The 23051-nt window shown below is 40.0% G+C and overlaps 1 protein-coding gene across 1 annotated transcript in view; it reads right to left on the bottom strand.

The window, feature by feature from the left end:
• Window positions 1-2888: 2888 nt before the first annotated feature.
• The window catches only part of LOC126717439 (chitinase-like protein 2), a 60699-nt gene continuing 40536 nt past the window's right edge, over window positions 2889-23051 (bottom strand). Inside the window, exon 4 of the mRNA XM_050419184.1 lies at window positions 2889-3043. Within this exon, the coding sequence (XP_050275141.1) occupies window positions 2895-3043 (149 nt within the window). The 3' untranslated portion in view covers window positions 2889-2894. The remainder of the gene's footprint in view (window positions 3044-23051) is intronic.

The raw sequence follows: 23051 nt of genomic DNA, 5'->3' as shown, positions 1-23051 counted from the left end.
CATATCTCTAATCAAAATCCTTTTAATTTTAATGCATAATACACTTTAAAATAACCTCATGACTTATCAAATGCTCATATAACTTATCCCTTACTTAAAAGCAGAGAAACCGAGAGCCTAAAGTCGAAGGAGCTCAGACCTGGGGGTTGGTAACACCTAAACCAAATATCAAAGCTTATTACTATCAATTTTACCATAGAATAAACTTACACATTTGTCTCAAAACCTATCTCTTAAAATCAAGGAAATTCTAATCCCACCTCAACAAGGTTCCCCAAACACAAGATACATTCATCAAACAAATATGATGTACCAAATCATAGGGAAACCATTATTTTAATGTTCATATTCAGATCAGATCAAACAGCTTTAAAATCAATTCAGAATGTGTTTAAGATTGGAAGCAATGGTGCATGCATAAAGACAACATACAGCATGAACAAAACATCTTCATAAAAACAACAGTTGAATGGTTTAAAACCCGTCTTTTGAGTACTAAACCTTGAACCAAATTATACAAAATTTATCTATGATCCAAACATAACAAATGATGGGCATATTAATTTATAGCTCAAATCATTCACCCTAGCTTCAGAATTAAATCCTCAAATTTAGTTATATCATTTACTGTTCACTGTTTATTCCAACAACATATACTTATAAAATACAAATGAGCTATCAATTCACATCCAATTTTCATGCCAATTTACAGAGCCACTCCTACGGATGTCTAGTAGATTCCATATCATTTTCAAAACTAAATCATAAAACTATGATTTACTAAAAATCATACAAGACAGTATACTCAAATTTGTCCTAACAGAATTTCAATTAAATTACAAATTGCACTATTATTTTTGTATTGATCCAATTGCTGTGAGACCAAATCAATAACAACCATAAGTGTCTTAGATATCATGGGAAATATCCTTAGCATCTAAATTCACTGTATACAATTTAATATATAATTTGCCATGTGTAAACACAGAATCTGCCACAGTGACAGCTTTGTAACATTTTCTTGTAAATTCACAAACAATTATCAAACGATGGTATTTTCATATGAAATTTAATACTCACATACTAGATATATTATATACTAATCTCCAACAAACCTTTTACCCATATCTGTCCTAAAAAAATACAGGATTTATAATGACTAAACAGATTAACCAATGAGTGCAACTCTTAACAAGTTTATGAAGTGTCTATTAACTAACTCTCAACAAGCTTCATTTATTGAATCAACTACATATTCAGCACCTCAATTAGCAATTCCATTAGTTTATCTAGCTATTTTACTCATTTCAACTCTTACCCATAACAGATTTTATCTTAGTCTATCGTCTAGGAGCACATGCAAGCATAAACAATGACTCAACTCATATTCGAGCAATCACCAATCTCTAGAATCCAACACACCCATATACAAAATCATATAACCATCACTTAAGTTTAAATAGACAGTAGTTAAAAGAATTAGATTTTTCCCTTACCCTAAGCACGAGTTCTTGGAATGATAGAGCTAGAATCACTCTTGCATGAAAGGATTTCCCTTTCCTAGTTACTGGACCCGAAAGTATGAGAGGTAGAGAGCTTGAGAGAGTTTTTGAGTTTTCTAGTTTCTTTAGAGAGTATAAAGAAGAAATGAGATGGAGGTTTTTTTCTTTTGGTATATGGACCCGTGGGTTTGAGAAAAGGGACTCAAGAGAGCTTCTAGCTCTTTCCTTAAGAGAAATGAGAGCAAAGTGAGGTGAGAATCCTGATTTGTTTGGACCTGTGAGAATAGAGAGGGAGAGAGCTTCTTGGTTATTGATCTAGTTGCTTTGAGAGAGTAGAAAGAAGAATGAGGTGAAGCTTGTTTGTTGCATGGTCGGCTAGGTGTTGGTCTTTGGAGTTTAAGAGGATAACATGTGTCAACATGCATGACACTTTGGCTTTACATGTGTTGAATTTCACTTGGTTGCATGTGTAAGTGAAATTACAACTATATCCTTCCTTTGACTACCTACTTACAACCTTAACCATGTTATAACATCTCATGCATCATACCTAATTAAAACACCAATTATGTATCTAATAACTTAAACCACTTAATATAGTTTTGTAAATACTTAGTATATATTCATAATACAATTAGCCATTCAATTACTTATAATCTTTACAATTCTTATTCAATGACATTATCAAATGATATGTTTATTAAATACTATTCTATTAATTATAGAAAGGAAATGGCTTAAAATAATAATTAACCACTCAAACATATAGTTTAACTATAAAGTTGGGTCGGGATGTTACATGTTTCCCCCAGGATACAACAGCCCAACAAATGTCGTATGACTAGAATAACCTCTGATGTAGTGATCAAGCCATTTACTCACCAATAGATATGATAATTATTTTGAATGGGCTGTCAAGTAGAAGGATTCAAGAGGCTGATTCGTTTCTATTTTTGACACCTCCTCCCTTCACCTCCCTCTTGCGCATGTATCTAACCCAAAATTTGAATCAATACATATTAGTCCATTAATCACCACAGTTAAAAAGAATAAAATAGTATCTCTCATTTTCAATGTGAGATTAAACATTTTCACTAACTCCTTATCTTCCATATTAACTCACATATCTTTAAATTTATATTGTCATATTAATTCATTTTAATTAATTAATATTAAAATGCTCCAACAATACATATTACGCAAACATAGAGAAGTTCATAGACAACCCACTCTAAAAACCTAGACAATAACAAGAAATCAAAACAAAAACATACAAGCAAATTATAAAAGATCTTATTGCCCCTTCATTATTGAACCTTTCCTTTGGCTACTTAATATGTTCGTAGAACCATATTAATGCACTACCTTAGAAAGGAATTAGTTACAGAAAGCTCAAGGAGACAACGAAGAGGATGGATTGAAAGCAATTTGTTCAGCACAACTGACCATTTCATGAGGCCCTGCTTCTTCTCGGCCAACACCCATAAGATCAAGGTAATATAGGTAATGGGATATAATGTTGTTCATGGACTCATTATCACCTTAACCGAAAACAAGATCTCCGTAAAGCACATTCATGGTAGCAACAAAACTAGAAACACGCTTGGCCAAAGAGTCATTCTTTGTGGGTTTCCAGAGGCCAATAAAGACATCGTGTGCTGAAGGTTGATGCTCCATAATTGGTGTCATCCATCTCCAAATTGCAACTTGGAAGGCTAGGGTAGCTTTTTGTTCAATATATTATGGATGGTTCAACAAATCCACCTTCAGATCTTTACCGGCTTCTCCATAATTATAGTTCCTATTGAAAGCAACCGTAAAGAAAGTTGATTGGATTGTGGTATGCAACAATGAATTGATCAACAAAAAAATCTTCTCTAGTAGGAAACAAAAGACATACAAGTCTTAGGGTAGTAGAAAAAGTGGGTTGCACTTTTTTATATATTTAAGAATCAATTACTTAGATTTCGTTTGGATAATGCATAACTTATGTACTCATATTTACATTATGCTAGAAAAGGAACTCATTTTGATGTTTTGTTAACATCTAAACATAAAATTTCTGTCGAAGTTTCGACATAGGATAAAATTGAGCAATATAAGATGAGAAAATAATCCAAACACATAAATAAAAGAATGTACAATTATTGTTAGTTTTATAGAAAAGATAGATACCAATAGATAGGCAGAGCACCTCGACCATAGTATGCAATTCCAGGAGCACATGAATAAGTATTTTTGTAGTGCTCATCACAATAATTGTATGAATTGGAATTCATATCCTTATTATAACATAAACCCCATGATAATGGTTCCTTGGTAGCCACTTTATATCCACCTGAAAAAATATCATTCACTTTTACTTTGTATAGAGAGTGAGTGCGTAAGCAAAAGGCCATTGACCATATATAGCTTATAGATAAATTTAATTACACAACCAATTCTTCAACACGTTGTAGAGAGGGAAAATTCCCAACCTATCACAAGCTGACACATCATACTACCAAGTCCACAAAATACGACCAATTATAAAGCTCCATGTATTGTTGCTAGGTTTTGCTATGACTACTCAGAAACCAACAGAAATTTGCCAAGTGTCATGCAAAAACCAATCACACATCAGCATATGTAAGCGATGACATAAACGGTCCAGTACGTGTAAGCAATGACATATGCAACCCAGCATGTGTAAGCGATGACACAAGTGGACCGATCAAGCTGTGACATGTGTCACCAGTCAGACTCCGCCACGTGTCGCTCACCCACCCCTAAATTCCTATAAATAGAAGCCTTCCTAAGGCATTTAGAATGGACATCAAGCCATCTAGAGCATAAGCAGCATTAGAGAAGATTTAGAAGCACTCAGAAGTACAAAAGCTCTGCAGGAATCAAGCCTCAAAGCCTTCAAGAATTTCAACCCCAAAATCAAAGAACATTCGAAGCAGAATCATCCAAACTATCTGCCTAGATCCTAAAGTTTGCTAGAATCAAGCTTAAAAGCCTCCAGAAACATCAATAAATCACAAATCAGTGAAGCTCTATGGATTCAAGCATCTAAAGCCCTGAAGAACTTCCACCACAAACCTTCAAAGACGAAGAACACACGAAGAACACGAAGAACGTGATGAACAAAGGATTTCTAACAAGCTCATAGCTAGAGATTTATTGTAATTCCGTTTCAACAATCTTTGATCCATCCCTCAACCAAATTGAAGGATATTTTGTGTTCAAATCAAAATCACATTACCACAATTCCAATCAATAAGTCTTGCAAGGAGATCGAATCAGAGGATCACTCTTTTGTAAATTTAGAGAATTGTACCGCACAATCATCAATACAAATTTGCATTTGTGAAACTATTTTACTTGTTTGATTTATTTCAAACTAGAAATTTAGTCATCTACAAATTCTGGCATGCCCGGCGGAACCTCTCTGCCTCTCATCTCTTTTTCCTTCAAAAGAAAAGAAATTTGACATCATTTTGCTACCAACTTCAATGGCCATTGGCAAGAATGTCCGAAAATTAATGGTTGATGCTGCCAGTGCTGATGATTATGTTGGCCCAATCACTCGCAGTCGATTTGATCGACTTCAACCCCAGACAACCAAAGAAGGTAAGCTTCATACTACCATCTCTCTGGACTTTCTTGCAAATAGTAAAGCTACCGCTAAGGATTCATTTGTCTCGAAAGATTTGGAGATCAGTAACGAATCATCCCCAACAAAGACCTTTTCTATCAACTCTTCACCTGTGATGAGAAACTTAAGGAATGAAGTACCTTTGACTCATCTTGTTTCATCATTTTCTCCAGCATATCTAGAGGTCATGCCAGTGATGATGACTAACACCTCTACCATGGAAGAAAAGATGGCTGAAATGGAACAAAAGGTCATCCTTCTCACAAAAGTACTTGAAGAAAAGGACGTCAAAATTGCAACCTTAATGAACAAGCTGGAGGTACAAGATTCAGGTGAATCAAGTCTTGGCCCTGAGCACCCACCTGGCTTTACCTTGAAAGGAGAAAACGCTAGGGTTGATAAAGGAAAAGGAGGTGAAGTCACTTCTCAACACGGACATTCCACCTCAATGGCCTTGATATCTATCCAACAACTGCAAGACATGATAACAAATACCATTCAAGCACAATATGAAGGTTCTTCTACAAGTTCTCTCATATATTCAAAATCCTATACAAAGTGCATCGATAACATAAGAATGCTAAATGGGTATCAACCCCCCAAGTTCTTGCAATTTGATGGCAAAAGGAAACTCTAAGCAACACGTTGCTCACTTTGTAGAAACTTGTGAGAATGCAGGGACTCAAGGAGGCCTCTTTGTAAAGCAATTTGTCCGTTCACTAAATGGGAATGCCTTTGATTGGTATACAGACTTAGAACCCGAGTCAATCGATAGTTGGGAACAACTTGAAAGGGATTTTCTCAACTGATTCTATAGCACACGATGCACGGTAAGCATGATGGAGCTTACCAATACTAAACAGTAGAAGGATGCGCCCGTCGTTGATTATATCAATCGGTGGCATTCTTTGAGTCTAGATTGCAAGGATAGACTTTCTGAAATATCTGTTGTAGAGATGTGCATCCAAGGCATGCATTGGGGACTTCTTTACATCCTTCAAGGGATAAAGCCCCAAACATTTGAAAAGTTAGCAACTCGTGCGCATAACATGGAATTGAGTATCTCTAGCCATAGGAATACAAAACCTCCTGTACTTGAGGAAAGGAAAGAAAGACAGGAAATAAGGAAAAATGACAAGAATGCGAAAAGTAATATCAAAGACTCAATGAATGTCAACCCTACACCAGTCAAAATTTCAACAAGAAATATGAAGGCTAATGAGAAGAGGCCTGAGGGGGGCCAATAGCGCAAGACGTGTCGCTCATCACTTAAGGAATGGGAACAAAAGGTGTATCCTTTCCTAGATGCCGATATGCCCAAAATGCTAGAACAATTGCTCAAGTTGAAATTAATTGAATAGCCAAAATGCAAACAACCGAAAAAGATGAGAAAAGTTGATGACCTAAACTATTGTAAGTATCATCGCATCATAAGCCATCCAATCCAAAAATGTTTTGTTCTTAAAGAACTCATCATGAAGCTAGCCAAGGAAAGGAAAATCGACTTGGATTTTAATGATGTTGCTTAGTCAAACCTTGCAACATTTGCTTATGAGTTACCTAGTTGCATGTCTCCAACTACTAAGCAGGGGGCAAATACCACACTCATCCAGTTTGGCTCTCAGGAACCTATTCAAGTTTAGCTCTCACAAAAAGCATTTGATTATAATTCAAATGATCATAAAAGATCAACAATGGATGAGGAAGATGGCTGGACGATGGTTACTTGCAGGAGATGGAAAAAAAGACAAACATTCCCTCTTCATTTGATCGCCCAAGAGTCCAGAAAAGCACAAAGCCATATTCAGCCTCGATCAAGAGGAAGGAGCGATAAGAGGCAAGGGAGACTAGGAACAAAAATGTATGACGATTCAGCACAAACCCAAAAACCTCGAAAGCTTATCACATTGGAAGAATTCTTCCCCAGAAAATTCTTTCAAAATGACTCGGTAGAGGTTGTTCACATAGTCTCTCATTATGAAATTCATGACAAAAAAGAGGACATTGATCATGGTGGTCCAAATGAGACTTTGGCATCTTTAAAGGAACTCCAATCTCAGGTTGATGAAGTTGAACCCTCGCAATCCTCCACCTCACCAAAAGAAGTGCTCACCCAAGCTCTTGAAAAGCCAGAGATGTACACCCCTCATACTGACACGCTTCAACAAACACAAGGATGTTATGCATGCTTTCCGGACTTAACTTTCATTGACGAGGATTTGTTGTTAGGCTCTAAGCCCCACAATTGTCCGCTTTATGTCTCTGGTTATGTTCATGAGCAAAAGATCGATTGTATTCTCATTGACAGAGGTTCAGCTATTAATATACTACCAAAAATGACAATGAGATGACTTGGTTTTACTATGGAGGAATTATCGCACAGTCGTTTGGTCATTCAAGGTTTTAACCAAGGAGGATAACGCACAATCGACATGATACACTTGGAATTAATCATTGGAGAATTGACAAGCAACGTTTTGTTCCATGTCATTGATGCCAAGACAACCTACAACATGTTGTTAGGACGCCCATGGATCCATGGTAATGGAATAGTGCTGTCAACTTTGCATCAATGTTTCAAGTACCTTCAAAGTGGAATAAAGAAAGTCAATGCTGATTTGAAGCCTTTTGCTATGACTGAAGCTCACTTTGCTGACGCAAAATTTTATGTAGAAGATGACATTCCTAGTGAAATTCTCCCAGTTGAGATCCCGTCCAAGGAAAGCAAGCAGGGTGAAAAGAAGCATGTTAAATTCATCACTAGAAAGGATATTCCTTCCTTAAAGAAAGGTCCAAAATATGGGAACGATCATTCTAGTGAATCTACTAGTAATTCAGTGAGAGCAGAAATTTCAACGCCTTCCAATACCCCTCCATTCCTTCGGTATGTACCATTATAACGCCGCAAGAATGGACAATCACCATTAGCGAAATGCCTTCAATCTACAGAAGACATGGGAAGACCTCCTGCAAAGCTTATGATGGAGGATATAGCCATATTGAAAGAAAATCATGTTATGCCTTTAACTTCATCCACAAATCCTTTGCCCTCGAAGTCGCTTAATGGATTCGTGAGGTCTTCGTAAAGTCTGACAGAGCATGGTATTCTACCAAGTGAGTAGACAAAAGATTGGTTCAACCTAAAGGCATATAGGCTGTTAGCTAGAGCAAGCTACGATTTCTCAAAACAAGGGGACTCAGGGAAACTAATTCCAGAAGCTACTGGAGAAAAGATGCATGGCCTTAGCAAAACACAAAGGAAAATGCAGCTTGAAGGGCATGAAATTCCTATCCCAAAGACCGGATTAGGTTATACTCCTGAATATCCAGCTCAGATATGGATCAAGAAAAGAAACAATGCTTCAAGTTCCCAATACATAACAGCGGAGGTTGGCGAAAGTTCGAATCAAAGAAAAGATCACTCTTCATCATGCGTCTCGGTGTTTGATCGCATCGAGACCTCGTGGTCACAAATCACAGTGTTCGACAAGTTAAATACAACTTGCTTAATACAAAATCAGGACACTTTTGCTTGTAAATCAGTCTTTGATTGATTGGGGGCAACAAAAAGGCCTATTAATAGTCATTCTCAAAATTCAATAAATTTTGAGGTTCAAGGGGAGAAGAAAGCTAATAATGAGATCCGCAGTAGCATTCCTTCACACATGAAACGTAACTTTACCTTAGATATCAGCATTGAAGGATCGCTCAAAGTCAAAAGATGAACGATTGTACACACAAGTTAGTCACTCGTCCACAATGAGCAAATTGAAGAGGTATCATCCTCGTTTCATATTACAATAGAAGAGGATACACTATCAAATGCTGAAGCAACCAATGAAGAGGTCGATGAAGCTCCTCCAGCCTTGGAAGATGGAGGACAAGCTACAGTTGATGAACTTAAAGAGATCAATTTAAGAACTGCTAAAGAACCCTGGGCAACTTTCATCAGTGCACTTCTCACCCCTGAAGAAGAAGAAGGGTACCTCAAGCTCCTAGTAGAATACAAAGATGTGTTTGCTTGGACTTACAAGGAAATGCCTGGGCTCAATCCAAGTATTGCTCTACACCATTTGGCAGTAAAGAAGGGCATGCACCCAGTTAAACAAGCCCAAAGATGCTTTCGGCTAGAGCTTATCCCTCAAATAGAAACCAAGGTCAATAAGCTAATTGAGGCGGGCTTCATTCATGAAGTATAGTACCTAGAATGGATCGCTAACGTTGTCCCTATCAAAAAGAATAATGGACAAATCCAAGTGTGCGTTGACTTCCGTGATTTGAACAATGCATGTCCCAAGAATGATTTTCCATTACCCATCACTGAGGTCATGGTTGATGCCACTACTGGTCATGAAACTTTATCTTTCATGGATGGTTCTTCAGGCTACAACCAAATTTGAATGAATCCCAAGGATGAAGAGCTTACAGCTTTTCGTACCCCTAAGGGCATTTACTGTTACAAAGTGATGCCTTTTGGACTAAAGAACGCTGGTGCTACTTATCAATAGGCCAAGCAAAAGAGCTTTGATAATATACTTCATAAATACATGGAGTGTTATGTTGATGTTTTGGTGGTTAAAACAAAAAGGAGGGAAGACCCATCTAGTAGATCTACAATCCGTGTTCAACTGCCTAAGAAAGTATCAACTTAAAATGAACCCCCACAAATGCTTTTTTGGCGTAACATTTGGGAAATTTCTTGGTTTCATTGTGATGCACCGCGGTATTGAAATTGACTAGTCAAAAATTGAAGCTATCCAGAAAATGCCAGAGCCCAAGAATCGGTGAGAACTTAGAGGCTTGCAAGGAAAGTTAGCCTACATACGGCGATTTATCTCAAACTTGGCTGGTCGATGTCAACCTTTAAATAGATTGATGAAGAAGGATGTGCACTTTGAATGGGATGAGGATTGTAGCAATGCTTTTGCGCGCATTAAAAGATACTTGCTTAATCCTCCAGTTTTAGGTGCTCCTATCCTAGGAAAGCCTCTAGTGCTGTACATTGCGGCACAAGAAAAGTCTCTAGGTGCTTTTATGGCGCAAGAAAATGAAAAGGGGAAAGAAAGAGCCCTTTATTATCTAAGTCGAACTTTCAATGGGGCTGAATTAAATTATTATCCTCTTGAAAAGATGTGTCTCGCTCTTTTCTTTGCCATGGACAAACTGGAGCACTACATGCAAGCATATACAGTTCATTTGATAGCAAAGGCGGACCCGATTAAATATGTCCTCTCCAGGCCAGTGGTTTCGGGTCGTATAGCTCGATGGGCAGTCTTGCTACAACAATATGACCTTGCACATGTTCCACAAAAAGCTGTCAAAGGACAAGTATTGGCAGACTTTTCAGTTGATCACCCAGTTCCATCTGATTGGGAGTTCTCCAATAATTTCCCGGATGAAGATGTGTTTTACATTAAAGTAATGCCACCATGGATGATGTTTTTCGATAGGGCTGCACGTTGGGAAGGAGCAGGGGCAGGTGTAGTGTTTTTTTCTTTATAACGGCAAATACTTCTATACTCGTTCTCATTAAGCGAACTTTGCTCTAACAATGTAGCCGAATATCAAGCATTGATTATTGGTTTACAAATGGCTATTGAGATGGGCATATCGCAACTTGAGATCTATAGGGACTCCAAATTAGTTACCAACCAAATCTTGGAGCAATATGATGTCAAGAAAGAAGACCACATCCCCTATTGCAAATACGCGAAGAAGTTGCCAGAAAATTTTGAGGCCATCACGTTAGAGCATATACCAAGGAAGGAGAATAGATAGGCCGATGCTTTAGCTAATTTGGCTACCGCCTTAGCATTATCCCAAGAAGAGACAACTAAAGTCGCTATTTCCCAAAGGTGGGTGGTACCTCTTGTGGTTGAAGAAGCCAACATCATTTTTGTATGACTTGTTGAAAAAGAAGATTGACAACAAGTGATCATTAAATACCTTCAACATGGAAGACTACCGGATGATAAACGCCACAAGATCGAAGTTCGGCGGAGGGTTGCTCGATTCATTTACTATAAGGACACTCTCTTCCGTCGTTCATTTGATGGATTGTTTCTTTGTTGCTTAGGAGAGGAGGAGGCTAAACAAGCCTTAGAAGAGGCTCACTCTAGAATATGCTGCGCACATTAGTCGGGTCCTAAGTTACACTACAAGATCAAATGAATGGGTTACTATTGGTCTACAATGGTAAAAGATTCCATGGAGTGCGCTAAGAAATGTGAAGCTTGTCAGTATCACACAAACTTCATCCACCAGCCGTCAGAACCTCTACACCCAATTGTAGCTTCTTGGCCTTTTAATGCATGGGGGCTTGACCTAATAGGGCCATTACCAAAGTCATCCGATAGCCATTTGTACATCTTGGCCGGAACTGATTACTTCTCGAAGTGGGCGGAAGTTGTGCCCCTTGGGAAATGAAGAAAGAAACGGTGGTCAATTTCATTCGAACTCACTTGATTTATCGGTATGGTGTCCCTCGGTATATCATAATTGATAATGACAAACCACTCTACAATAGGTTGATGATAGAGCTATGTGAGAAGTTTGAATTTAAACAATACAACTTCTCCATGTACAATGCCCTAGAAAATGGACTAGCTGAAGCATTTAACAAAACACTTGGCAATTTATTGAAGAAGGTGGTATCCAAGACAAAGCAAGACTGGCATGAAAGAATCGGAGAAGCATTATGGGCATATCGAACAACATTTCGAACGCCTACTCAAGCGATGCCATATTCTCTTGTCTATGGAGTGGAAACCGTCCTTCCTTTAGAATGCCTAATCCCATCATTAGGGATGGCCATTCAAGAAGGATTAACTGGAGAAGAAAATGCCAAGCTCAGATTACAAGAATTAGAGGCGTTTGATGAGAAAAGGCTCGAGGCCCAAAAATCCCTTGAGTCCTATCAAGCTCGTATTTCCAGCGCATTCAATAAAAGAGTTAAACCACAATCACTCCAAGTTGGTGACTTAGTCCTCACCGTTCAAAGATCTATCATCACAACTCATCATACAAGCAATAAGTTCACTTCAAAATGGGATGGACCTTATGTTATGCAAGAAGTCTACACCAATGAAGCTTACAGGTTGATTAATAATGATGGTGTAAGGATCGGCCCTATCAATGGGAAGTTCCTTAAGCGCTTCTATGCTTGAAAATCAAGGATTGCTCCTTGGTAAGAGTTTAAACTGCCCACTATAGTGCTGCAAGAGTACATGATGTCTTCCCATTACCTTCGAAAGCGTACCAATAAAGAGAAATTAATCCCACTCTATGTCACCAATTGCGAGTGTAGCGTAGTGGTTGGATGCCCATGTCACCCTTGAGGCCCAGGTCTCGGGTTCGATTAGTGGTGATACCCACTATTGCACAATTGGTACCTATGAAATGCCGTGGGACGTGGGGTGAGGATTATACACGTGAGCCCTCCTTTTTGCAAAATAAAAAAAAAAAAAAAAAAAAAAAAAAAAAAACAAAAAACAAAAACAAAAAAAACAAAAAAAAAAAAATCATAAAAAAAAAAAAAATCTGTTGAACTACGTAATGACTTTATCCCTCTCCGAGATACGTAGGCAGCTAAGTACTTTTCACTAAGTTCAGTCACATGAAAAAGAAGAAGAATTGTCAGTCTAGCTTGAAGAGTTTTCCAATAGTCATCAATATGCTTTTAAGGTCCTTTTGGTTGGCAAGGCATTACTTAAAGACAGTCAACTGCTCAATAGGATAATCAAAGATCGTTGTAGTTGAAGATGAAGACTAAATGAAGTCTGCATAGCATTGCCCATCTTCTATGGACATTCTCCCATGTTTCTGAAGTATGCTTAGCATCACTTATCTCTTGGGGGCATCTTCTTGTACCTTGCAAGTCTAAGCTACATCGTCTCTCTTCTAGATTATGCCACTTCATAGCTCCAAAATTTGAACCGCATCATCTCCCTTCTGAGTGGTGTCGTTTCACATCATGTCTTTGAAATTTGGACAACATCAACTTCCTCCAGAATGATAATAGATCATGTATCTGAAGTCGCTGTTGCATCACCTTGTTTCTATGGGCATGTTCGTGCGATGTCGAATTCTTGGTGGCATGTTCTGACATCTTCAAAGTCTTAGCAGCATACTCTGGCCTCTTCAAAGCATTGACGTCATTTTTTTCCCGCATCTTTAAGGTTTTGTTGGCATTTCCTTGCATCTTCTTCAGTCTTGATAAGGATTCCTTGCATCTTCAATATCTTGTTGGCATCTTTGAAATCTTGATATTTGGCTACAATGCTATGCACCCTCGATGTTTGAGCTATGTTGCCTCAGAAAATTTATACTGATGGTGCGACTTCATAGTAGATGCAAGTGCAAATATTGCTTCATGGCAAAGACAAGTATTGGCATGACTTCAGTGCTAATGTGGAGTGTTGTCATGGTTTCATAGCAAAGATGAATATTGGCACGACTTCAGTGCAAATGATGGTACGACTTCATAGTAGATGCGAATGCAAATATTGCTTCATGGCAAAGATGAATGTTGGCATGGCTTCAGTACAAGGATAAATGCTGGCACGACTTTATGGTAAAGACTCTTGATGTGGCTACATTGCAAAGACTCTTGAGATGGTTGCGTTGAAAAGACAAGTGTTGACACAGCTTAATTGCCAAGACAAAGGCCAGTACAACTTTAAAGTCAAGTACTAGTAATAGCATCATTGTATCAAGAATACCGGTGATAACATTGTCATTGTTGCCTAGATGACTGCCACTATGAGAATGTCAAGGATGGATATCGCTAAGAGATTGTTATTGTAGGACAATAATTTGATAATATGAAGACAAACATCACTGTAAGAACGTTGTGTTCAATGGAATGTAAAGTTGCCAAATAAAGATGGACGTCAGGCTAAGAATGTTGATATAAAGCTTAACACTAAAACCCAAAGAACAAGGAAAGCATGCTGCATAAAAAAAACAAGCAACAACAAAGAACTTGTCAAAAGAAAATCTAATGGCGCGTCTAAATGAAAAAAAAAAAAAAAAATCGATAAAGAGAGAGAGCTTCAATTTTAATCTCTAGCCTATCATAAAAAAATAAAATAAAATAAAAGTACAAACCAAGCATGTGAAAAAAAAGAGATAAAAAAAGAAAAAAAAGAGATAAAAAAAAATAAAAAAAATAAACATAATTTTATCATACTACCCACTGGAGACTGCTTGTACAATGTAGTGCATGCCCCGAGTGGCTTTATATAGAAAACTTCTGAGATAACAGACAAAAGGAAAAACAGGTGTAAAAAGTTAAAGTACTGTATTTTCAAAGGATACTGTACCAACCTTGAAAAAGAAGGGGTAAGTGCCCATAAATGGATCATGTTTTCAAGAAGAAAATATTGCACTAAACCTCAAAAAAAGGGCTTATAGGCCTGCAAAAGTACACATGTCACCTAAAAAACTACTGAACTAGACTTGGGATGAAGTTATAGCCCGCGTATTGTTCAAAGTGACTGTGCTACCGACCTTGAAAGCAGAGACACTTGCTGATTAACCAATGTCAAAAACTGTCAGAGCCGCCGAAGACCATAAATCCATAAAATCGACACCACAGGAATCTTCTACGGCCTTCGATCCACCAAACCTGAAAATTCCAGGCCTAGATGCCCAGCCACGCGCTACCATGTGTGGCCATAAATTCCCAATGACCCGTAGGTTTCTCATTCAAATCTACATAAATCTAAGAAAAATTTTACAAAACCAGTGCCACCACTAGATCCATTGGCCCACGATCTACAAAACCTAAAAATTTCAAGACCAAAAACGACTACACACGCCCCCACGTGAAGCCACGATCTATCAACGACTCACGGCCTAGTCCTTCAAACTTGTGTAAATCTGTTCATTTACAAAACTGACACTACAGGGGTCTTGTACGGCCTTAGAAATACAAAACTTGAAAATTTCAGGCCTAAAAACTAAAGCACGCGTCAACACATGTCGCCAAAATATCCGGCAATGGTTGGCTTCAACAACACGCGCTGCTCCTTCCCATGCACTTGCACGCATCGAAGATTCTTTCACACGTGTACACGCGCCACATGCTAACACGCGCGCTATGACATCATGGATGACGTCACCACCCACTATGGTCTAACCCGTTTGTCCAAGCCGAACCGGTTTGACCCGGACCAACCTGGAAATCTGACCTAGATCTGAACCACCTGCAAAAAAAAAAAAAAAAAAAAAAAAAAAAAAAAATGCTTTAACCAAGTGGACCTTTGACATTGACCAAAAAGTCAAAATTTTCAAAAGGGGCTTGTCCTACTCAGTTTTTTGTGTACATTCAAATTTGGAAATCCGTTTCTTTGTTCGAGACTTGGAAATTGTGCAAACTGTCCAATTTCTAGAAAGTTGACTTTTGCACAAACCCTGACTAAAAGTCAAAATTTTTTAGGACTTGCCTTTCCCAATTTTTCGTATAGATTCCGATTTTGGGGTCTATTTCTTCATTCAAGAATCCGAAATTGCTCAAATAGTGTGATTCTACAGCTGTTGGCTTTAATGTGAACTTTGACCAAGAATCAAGATGTCCGAGCAAAGCTCGTCCTATTCAGATTCTCACATAGATTCTGATTTTGAAGAATCCACTTTTCTTTTTTGGACTTGGAAACCACCTATTTGACCCACTTCTCCGAAGTACTAGCAGTGTCCAAAACTTAAGCTCCCAAGATCAAAATTTGAGATTCGTCCATTTGGTTTAGATTCCCTCAGGGTTATTCTCCAGACTTCATCAAAGCTTCCCTTTTCAAAGTACAAATGAACTTTCTCAAATGTGTCTTGAACTTGAAATTACATTGGGTTACCAATTCACCCTACCATTCCCGTTCGGCGCCTACCGTTCTCATCCACCATTCTCACCAAAAATTCTCAACCGCTATTCTCAACTACCCATTAACCATTCTTTATCTCTCCGCTATAAATAGAAGGGTCAAATTCATCAAGAACTCATCAAGAAAAAACACACTGAATCATGAAATGAAGATTTGCTTCTTTCAAATTTTCAAGTCCTCCTTCTCACAGCCATTTCTTACTATAGCCTCATCATTCTTAACACCTCGCAACCAATATTGCTTCATAATCAGTTTGAAATCAACCCTCTCATGGTTCAGTAGAAACCCTCTTCACAACATCATTGTAGTTTTGAGATCCAAACAAATTTTGTTTCTCCCCTTAATGACCACGTTTGTCCATAAAATTACTCATAACAAGGCTGGTATCGTCGTTCCATGCTTCCTCGGACTTGGTTGGCCAAGAAATTTAAGTCTAGCAGAGACACCTGTTCCTAAGCTCAGGGCTCCCGTAGTCTCTCTCCAATTGCTTGGTCTTCCAACTGAAGTAGCAGTTCGGAACAAACAACAACTTGGCTGGTTTCTAAAACTAGGATCACAAGTTAGCTCCATCTTTCATTTTTCTATGCTTTCCCAACAAGTTGCATTAGGTGAAGGTAGTAAAAAGTGTTGGGGTATCCTACAAATTGTCTTTCATCCAACACTTACAATGACCTCCAAGGTACCAGCTCATTAGAAATCAGCCTTTAGTGTTGGTAAATGGTCGCCAAAGCTTCATTCCAAGTCCCCACCAATGTAGGACCCAAAGGTCACTGTTGTTGGTACCTCAAAACACACTTTTTGGAATTACTCCAACTTAAATTCAGCTTGAAGTATTTCAGAAAGTACTCTTTTGAAATTACTTCAACTTAACATCCGTCGGCATGGTCCTATCACACAAGCACATTTAATGGCTTGCCGCCGGACCCCATTCATCATGCAGTCAATCTCGTATCCTAAGGTGTACTTCCCAGAAACATCTACACTAGAGGGTCCCCAACGTACAGGGCCAGTGCCATGGTGGCGTATGTTTCACCCATTCATTTTGCTTCATTTCCATCTTCTTCACACCACCACCAGCATACCCAAAGTCCATAAGCTTCTGAAATTACCTCAACTTAACCTGAGTGATATGATAACTGTGTGTACCCAAAATATGGCTCTCTGCCTCAACCTCTACTTAGGGGCTCACAATCTAATTCTAATGTGGGTTTTGGGTTTCCTACTAAGGGTGATCCTATGCTCAGAAGCCCAAGGACCCTCTTGTTTTCCCAAACTTTTCTCTTTACTTCACAAAATCGTTGTCTTTCTTAGAATGGTTGCTCTCTTCCCTCTCTATTCTCTCTAGAATTGCCAACCCCCTTTCCCTCATTCTCTTCTCCTATATATAGGCTAAGATTAGTGGAGGTACTATGATTTCTCCCCATTGGTAGTGTGAATGGGGGTCCAATTCCATCATCTTTAGGTGGGCATTTAGGTGGGTGAGGCGGTAGTGGCATTGGAACTGATTCCCACCTCCAAAAGCCTGTTCGGTAGCAACATTACTAAAGGCAATACTGGGAAGCCGAGACATCATTCTGCCAAGTAACCACACACCCAACCAAGTTGAGATTGATTGGGAGTGGTTCGCTTTTGACGCTTAAGGCAAAATGGTCCCTTTATGTTTACTGGGCTCACATTGGGTCTCAATGGATGTCTGGATCAAGGTGATAAGTCCAACGGGGAGAGAGCCAGGTATTGTATCTCGAGGTCAGGGCCCAAGGTCCAATGGGCTTGGGGCCTTGTCTCGTATAATGCTACAAGGCCAGAGTCCAAGGCCCAATAACCTCGGGGCCATTCCCCGTACAATAGCCCTTCCTTGATTAGTGACTAGCTACCGAGAGTGAATCAAGGACTATCCAAACATTGGGGTCTCCCGGGAAGCCCGATCGTCATTTGTCAAACAAGCAAAATGGCCATCAATGCTGCTTTAAAAGAAGTACTGCACCAGGCTGTCACATTCATCAGTAATTATGGCCTAACGGTTCGTGAACCATGCCCACGCGTGTGGGAGTTACCAATAGGGATCAGAGGGGTTTTCCTGCCTCCTCTTCCATTAAATGCCTTTATCCTTATAAATAGCTCCTCCTGATTTCCCATACCACTTTTTGCATCCTCTCTTCTTCAATTTCCTCTCTGCCGAGCACACTTCAAGAGTGTAGTTTTCTCGTGCATAAAACCTCCAGCCCAGATCATCACTTCGTAGAGTCCCCAATAAGTCTTCTTTACTCTTCCTTCTCATTTTAGTTTTCCTCCACTCATAGAGGTTGAGAATGGGCTATTCTCACCTCCTTTCTCTTGGAGGTCCTTTGGCTACTTTTAGGGAGGCCTATGGCGTTCCTGAAGATGTTGATATTGCCTACTGTTATGCAGGCGATATCACTCTTCAAAGGCGTTCTGGTTCTAGTGTAGCATTTTTTCCTTTGATGGCCATATTAGAGGGCGGGGTTAGGTTTCCCGTAGACCCTCTCATTAGAGGTACCCTTATATTTTATGGCCTATGCCTTTACCAACTCCCTCTGAATTTTTACCGAGTTGTGAGTTGTGTTAGTAGATTAAACCAAATATATGGGTTGCAATTGAATCACCATGATATCAACTTTATGTATAGTCTCTGCGGGAATATTAGATCGGATTATTACTTAAAGACTAGGGACATGCAAGTACGGCTTATATCATGCCTACCCGATTCAAATAGAAACTCTACTGGGGAATTTGTCTAGGTGAGCGACAACTGGCTTGCCGATGAGCTTCCTTGCCCGTTCTCGCTGCGTGATATGGGTCGATATCGAGCTACCTTTTCTTGTTAATTGCATTTTACTTATGATTATTTTGCTTAAGTAGCTACTAAGCAGCTTTTGTATCGTTTTGGTGCAGAAAGCGAGAGGTTTAGGCCAGACCTCAGAATAGTGCACGTGAGGGACCTGAATTTCATACTCCGATTTGAGATATTCATGCATATCAATGGGTAGCTCCGGGCATCACATCTTATCCTCGGCTACAATCCTATCTGCACTACCTAGCAGCCGTTCGGTCTAGCTTTGTTGGTGGATAACCCATTGTTGTCTTACATTGACGTTCAGCATGCAAATTTCCTTCCACCATCTTTGATAGTCGGTGAAGTCCGAGACCTCGGGCCGAGGTATATTACAGTGGAGGACCTTGCATCATTGTGAGATGAGTTGGCTAAACATGTATCTCAAAACCGTAGAGCCCACGTGCCTATTTAAGAGCCTGAAGCCCCCGCCCAAGTAACCGAGCCAGAAGTAGCCGAGGCTGATCAAGACACAGCGATGGTGACCAGGCGGAAGATGACCGTTGACAAGTTTTTGCCCAGCATAGGTCCTATGGCTCAACCTCAAGGCAAGGGCCGTATTTCTCCTCCCTCCTTTACTAGCCGTGCCAAGAAGAAGTAGCGCATTGACGATCTACCGCCCCGCATCCCTAGCGATGCCCCTTCTAAAACCCCTCCCTAGCCATCAGGTAGGATCATGATCTGGGAGCCGGTGGGTGACTCCCGGCTAATTGCCTAGGTGGGCGTTGTCATGACGTCCTCCTTCCGGCCCGAGGTCAGTTGGCAGCCCACCTTTAGGTTCGGTAACAAGCCTCTTCCAGTGACCGCCAATATAAGGACTTGGGCACAGGGCCAAGGGGAAGGGAGGCCCAAAGCTTGGTGCACGGCCTCTTACTACCTGAGGACGTCAGGTTTTTCTCGAACGGGGATGAGGGATCTTTTGCAAGGCGGCTACAGTGGCACACCATAGTTGTAATTTTCTCACTTCCACATTTATTTCAATGCGTGTTTATCCCTTTTACCTTCATACTGACTGCTTTTGTAATATCAGGCCATGTAACTAGCCCATATCCTCAACGAGAAACTAAAGGAGCTTGTCGAGGATGCTAAGCTGGAGAAAGCATTGAAGGACGTTGCTGCTACCACAACAAAGGAAAAGGGCAAAGCTACTGAGGCTATCGAGAAGAAGGCCCAGTCCTCGGAGAAAGCCCGGTTGGTGGTGGAGAAGAAATTGGCTGAAGCAGAGGAGAAGCTGGGGGGTATAGAGCTTAAATTGGCAGAGGTAGCTAGCTAAATCTGGCCCAAGCTGATGACATCGTTGAATTAAAGGCAGCTCTTAAACCCTGTGAGAACAAGTGGTACAATGAGGGTTTCGCGGATGCTGAGAACTCCATGGAGCCTATTGTCCACTAAGCCAGGTTTCAGGGGTTCGAGGAGGGATGCCTGGCGGCCCTTCAAGCAATGAGGGTGCTCGAAGATTCCCCACTGAGGAATCCAGAGCAAATCCCATACCCGGCTCCCCCTCCCCCCATCCAAAGCCAAGTTGATGCTGCCGAGGAGGAAGATACCCCCAGTATGAGGGAGCTAGTCCGAGTGATTGACACCCACGTGGATATCGTTGATCTCGAGGTCACCAGCAACCTCAACGTTGCCGAAGATGCTCCAAACTAACAACCTCCCACCGACCTAGCTAAGGACATCCCAAACCGGCAAGCTGATGATGTAGCCCACCTCCCAGCCACCAATCCTTCTGTTTGATAGTTATGTTTTTATCTCGTTACTATTTTCCGTTTGCGTTCAATTTTTACTTTTACTTGCTCGGTTTGCCTAAAGTCACCAGGATGTGGTGACAGAACAATGATTTGACTCCTATTTTTCCAAGTTTTATTTCCCTATGGTCACAAAGTTGTGGTGACAAAACATTGGTTCATTCGTTATTTGTTTACTTTAAACATATTTGTGAATGTTTGTTACGAAATTATTCTTTGTGTTCTTTCATTTTCTTTCTCTTTTATGCATTTATTCCAAATGACTGGGAAGTTTTAGTTTTGGTTTGCCTATGAACGGTGATTGAGATTACGTTCTTATTTACCTTAAAAAGGACGAGTCGTATCTGTGCACGTACGGTGACGGGGACCGGTCTAGAGGAGACCGTCTATATCAAAAAAATAATTGGCTCCTTAGCGATAAGAACTAAGTTTAACATACGTAGGCTTGTCTAGGAAAATTTAGTGTATGGGAGATACCTCCCTCATGATTTGGATTTAATCTGGGAGATAGGTTTCAGCCCCTTGAGGAATTCGACTTGACCTTTACATGCCCAGTGATTGGAATAGAGCCAGGAGGCTTGTTTGTAGAAATGACTCAATGTAAGGTTTTCTTCCCATTCGGTGATTAAGATTGGACCAAGGGCTGGTCTCCGTCCTTAGGCAAAACTTGAGATTAGATTTCCACCTGTTCAGTGATGAAAATTAAACTGCAAGCAGGCTTCTGTCCTTAGATAAAATTTAAGATAAGGCTTCTACCTACTCGGTGATGAAAATCGAACTAGGAACAAGTTTCTGTCCTTAGAAAAATTTAGCGTAAGGTTTCCACTTGCCCAATGATTAAAATCGATCGGGAATAGGTTTTTGTCCTTGGAAAAATTTAGCGTAAGGTTTCCACCTGCTTGGTGATGAAAATTGACCGGGAACAGGTTTCTGTCCTTGGATAAAATTTAAGATAAGATTTCCACCTGCTCGGTGATGAAAATTGAACCGTGAATAGGTTTCTATCCTTGGAAAAATTCATTGTAAGGTTTCCACCTGCTCGGCGATGATTCTGTCCGTAGAAAAAATCAGTGTAAAGTTTCCACCAGCTCGGTGATCAAAATCAACTGGGAACAGGTTTCCGTCCTTGGAAAAATTCAGCATAATGTTTCCACTTGCTCGGTGATGAAAATAGACCAAGAATAGGTTTCTGTCCTTGGATAAAATTTAATATAAGGTTTCCACTTGCTCGGTGATGAAAATTGAACCGGGAACAGGTTTCTATCCTTAGAAAAATTTAGCATAAGGTTTCCACCTACTCGACGGTGAAAATCGATCGGGAACAGGTTTCTGTCCTTGGAAAAATTTAGCGTAAGGTTTCCACCTGCTGGGTGATGAAAATTGATTGGGAACAGGTTTCTGTCCTTAGAAAAATTCAGCATAAGGTTTCTACATGCTCAATGATGAAAATTGAACCAGGAACAGGTTTATGTCCTTAGATAAAATTTAAGACTAGATTTTGCTCATGTTTGTTAGCTGGGGCTAGCAAGTTATCAGTAATAAACAATAATAAAACCATGTTTGAGCATAGCAATATGAATAAACATCACCCTTATATTATTTAACATACGTGTGCCATCAATTCATTGATAAAACTTCTTTAGATTATGGATGTTCCATGGTCGGGGAAGTAGTCTCTCGTCTAGATCCTCTAGGTAGTATGCTCCAGTTCTTGCGATGGCAGTAACTCTATAGGGCCCTTCCCAGGTCAGGGCTAACTTCCCAGCGTTAGTGTCTCGCATATTTCCTACTGCTTTCTGCAACACTAGGTCCCCAACGCCAAACTCTCTTGTCTTCACATCTCGGTTGTATTGTCAGGCAAGCTTTTATTGATACTTAGCTAGCCGTATAGCCGTCGCTTCCCGGTACTATTCTAGCAACTCTAAATGCTTCACCATCAATCCGTCATTCTGGGCAGGGGCGAATCCCGCAACTCGGGCACTACATAGGTTTATCTCGGTTAGTATGACAACTTCTGCCCCGTACGTTAGGGAGAATGGAGTCTCTTCTGTAGACCTCTTGGGAGTTGTCCGGTGCACCCACAAAACGTTGGGCAACTCCTCGGCCCATCTACCCTTTGTACCATCTAACCTTTTCTTCAATCCGTTCACAATTGCCTTGTTTGTGGCTTCAACTTGGCCATTGCTTTGAGGATATTCCAGGATGGAGTACTTGTTCTTGATGCCGAGATCACTGCAAAACTCACGAAAGGCTCTACTATAGAATTGCAACCCATTATCAAATATGAGAGAGTTTGGCACCCCAAATCTCATGACTATGTTTCTCCATACAAACTTTTTGACGTCTACATCCCAAATATTAGCTAATGCCTCTGCCTCTGCCTATTTGGTGAAGTAATCGATAGCTACCAAAACAAACCTTCGATTACTTGTG

Source organism: Quercus robur, chromosome 3 (genome assembly GCF_932294415.1).
Source record: "Quercus robur chromosome 3, dhQueRobu3.1, whole genome shotgun sequence".
NCBI classification, from domain to species: domain Eukaryota; kingdom Viridiplantae; phylum Streptophyta; class Magnoliopsida; order Fagales; family Fagaceae; genus Quercus; species Quercus robur.
This window is presented reverse-complemented; position numbering and strand designations above follow the sequence as displayed.